This window comes from Propithecus coquereli, unplaced genomic scaffold (assembly GCF_000956105.1).
Source record: "Propithecus coquereli isolate 6110/MARCELLA unplaced genomic scaffold, Pcoq_1.0 Scaffold490, whole genome shotgun sequence".
Lineage (NCBI taxonomy): Eukaryota > Metazoa > Chordata > Mammalia > Primates > Indriidae > Propithecus > Propithecus coquereli.
The window spans coordinates 617,672-619,311 of record NW_012150730.1 but is presented as its reverse complement, the minus strand read 5'-3'; the positions used below and the strand labels follow the sequence as shown (position 1 = coordinate 619,311).

General features: G+C 55.7%; 1 protein-coding gene across 1 annotated transcript in view; it reads right to left on the bottom strand.

The window, feature by feature from the left end:
* Window positions 1-276: 276 nt before the first annotated feature.
* The window catches only part of LOC105819591 (major centromere autoantigen B-like), a 39,728-nt gene continuing 38,364 nt past the window's right edge, over window positions 277-1,640 (bottom strand). Inside the window, exon 3 of the mRNA XM_012655870.1 lies at window positions 277-390. Coding sequence (XP_012511324.1) covers window positions 277-390 — 114 coding nt within the window. The remainder of the gene's footprint in view (window positions 391-1,640) is intronic.

The following is a 1,640-nucleotide window of genomic DNA, read 5'->3' as shown; positions in this document are numbered from 1 at the left end:
GTACAGAGAGACTAAGTAATTTGCCTAAAGTCACTTAGCAGGTGAGTGAGAGCCTGGGGTCTGGAGTGAGCCTGAGTATGACTTGAGAGCCCTGCTCTTTGGGGCCCTGCTATCTGCGGGTCGAGCTTGGGCAGCTTCCACCCCGAGTACCCTGAGCCTACATGGCACCTAAACCTCGCTGTCACCTGCTGGGAAGTCGGCCTGGACACCAGAGCTGGCTGGCTGCGCCTGGGCCGGGAGCATTTCACGAGTGGAGAGCAGCTTCACCCTGGACATTCAGGCCTCCTCAGGGCCCGAGGTGGAGCAGTGCCCCATGCAGCCGGCATCCTTGCTGTTCCAGCCAGGCAGCACGAGGTCATCGTTAGCTCCATCACGCACCGGCAGTATGATCTCGGGGTGGACAGTGGTTAGGGACACAGGACCGGGGGCGCAACCCTTGGCTTTGCAACCTTTGTGTCCTAAGTCACCTCTCTGAAGCTCACTCCCGCATTAATAAGTGAGCATAATAACCTCTGCCTCGCAGTGTTGTTTTACAAGGAAAGGAAGATACTCCGGTTGGGTAAGAGAGATGCCTGGGGCGCGAGCTGAAGGAAGCCAACTCTGCACTTGCAAGACGCTGAGTGAGTGTCCCTTAGACGCGCACTCTGGGCGGTGATCTCGCCTCACCCTCCCTGACAGCAGGAGAGGGCGTGGCACCCAGCTGGGCTCTGAGGAAACACTGAATAACTGTCAGCTGCTGTTGAGCAGCGGTCACACGGCCTTTAGGGATTTGTTACCTGCAAAATGATACCGAGAATGAGAGTACGGAGCGACTGTATCTGGGCTTGTGGGTCCACATGGAATACGACAAGTGAGGCCGCTGGCCTAGGGGCCTGGCACGCAGCGAGCGCACACGCCGCGCAGTCCCAGCCCTTTCCGCAGCCTCAACCCTCTGCCTTGGGCAGGCATCGTGGGTGCCTGGAAGTGCCTGGCAGCCATGGTTCCTTTAACAGGACACCGCCAGCTCTGACAACAGTCTTCGGATGTATCCTTCAGTCTGAAAAATAGCTCTGAGTATAAGCATTTCTGCCCGATTTCTTGCAGCTGACACACAATGCTGACTTGAATACAGCTGATTTTGAAAGGAAAGGGTTGCACAAAGACGTGTTTCCTCCCTCAGAGCTCTCTAGGGAGGGCTCTGACCCTGCGGCTTGGGGTTACATGGAATACAGGTGTGGGGGACAGGGGAGGTCTGTGATCGCTGCTACCAGTTCCCAGCTGCCAGGCAGGACGCCACCTGAGCCAGCACAGCCAGGAGGTGCTGCTGTGCCCAAGGGCCCACAGGCTCTGCATTCGGAACAGGAAGAGAACGGCACAGCCCTCATCCCGGGACAGCTCCAGAGGAGACGGGTCTTTAACAAATCAAGTCAAGGTGGTGTATGCACACCACGGAGTTCTACTCAGCCACAAAAAACAATGGTGATCCAGCACCTCTTGCATTATCCTCGGTGGAGGTGGAACCCGTTCTTCTAAATGTACTATCACAAGAATGGAAAAACAAGCACCACATGTACTCACCATCAAATTAGTATTAACTGATCGACACTCAAGTGCACATATAGTAACAACATTCATCAGGTGTTGGGCAGGTGGGAGGGGGA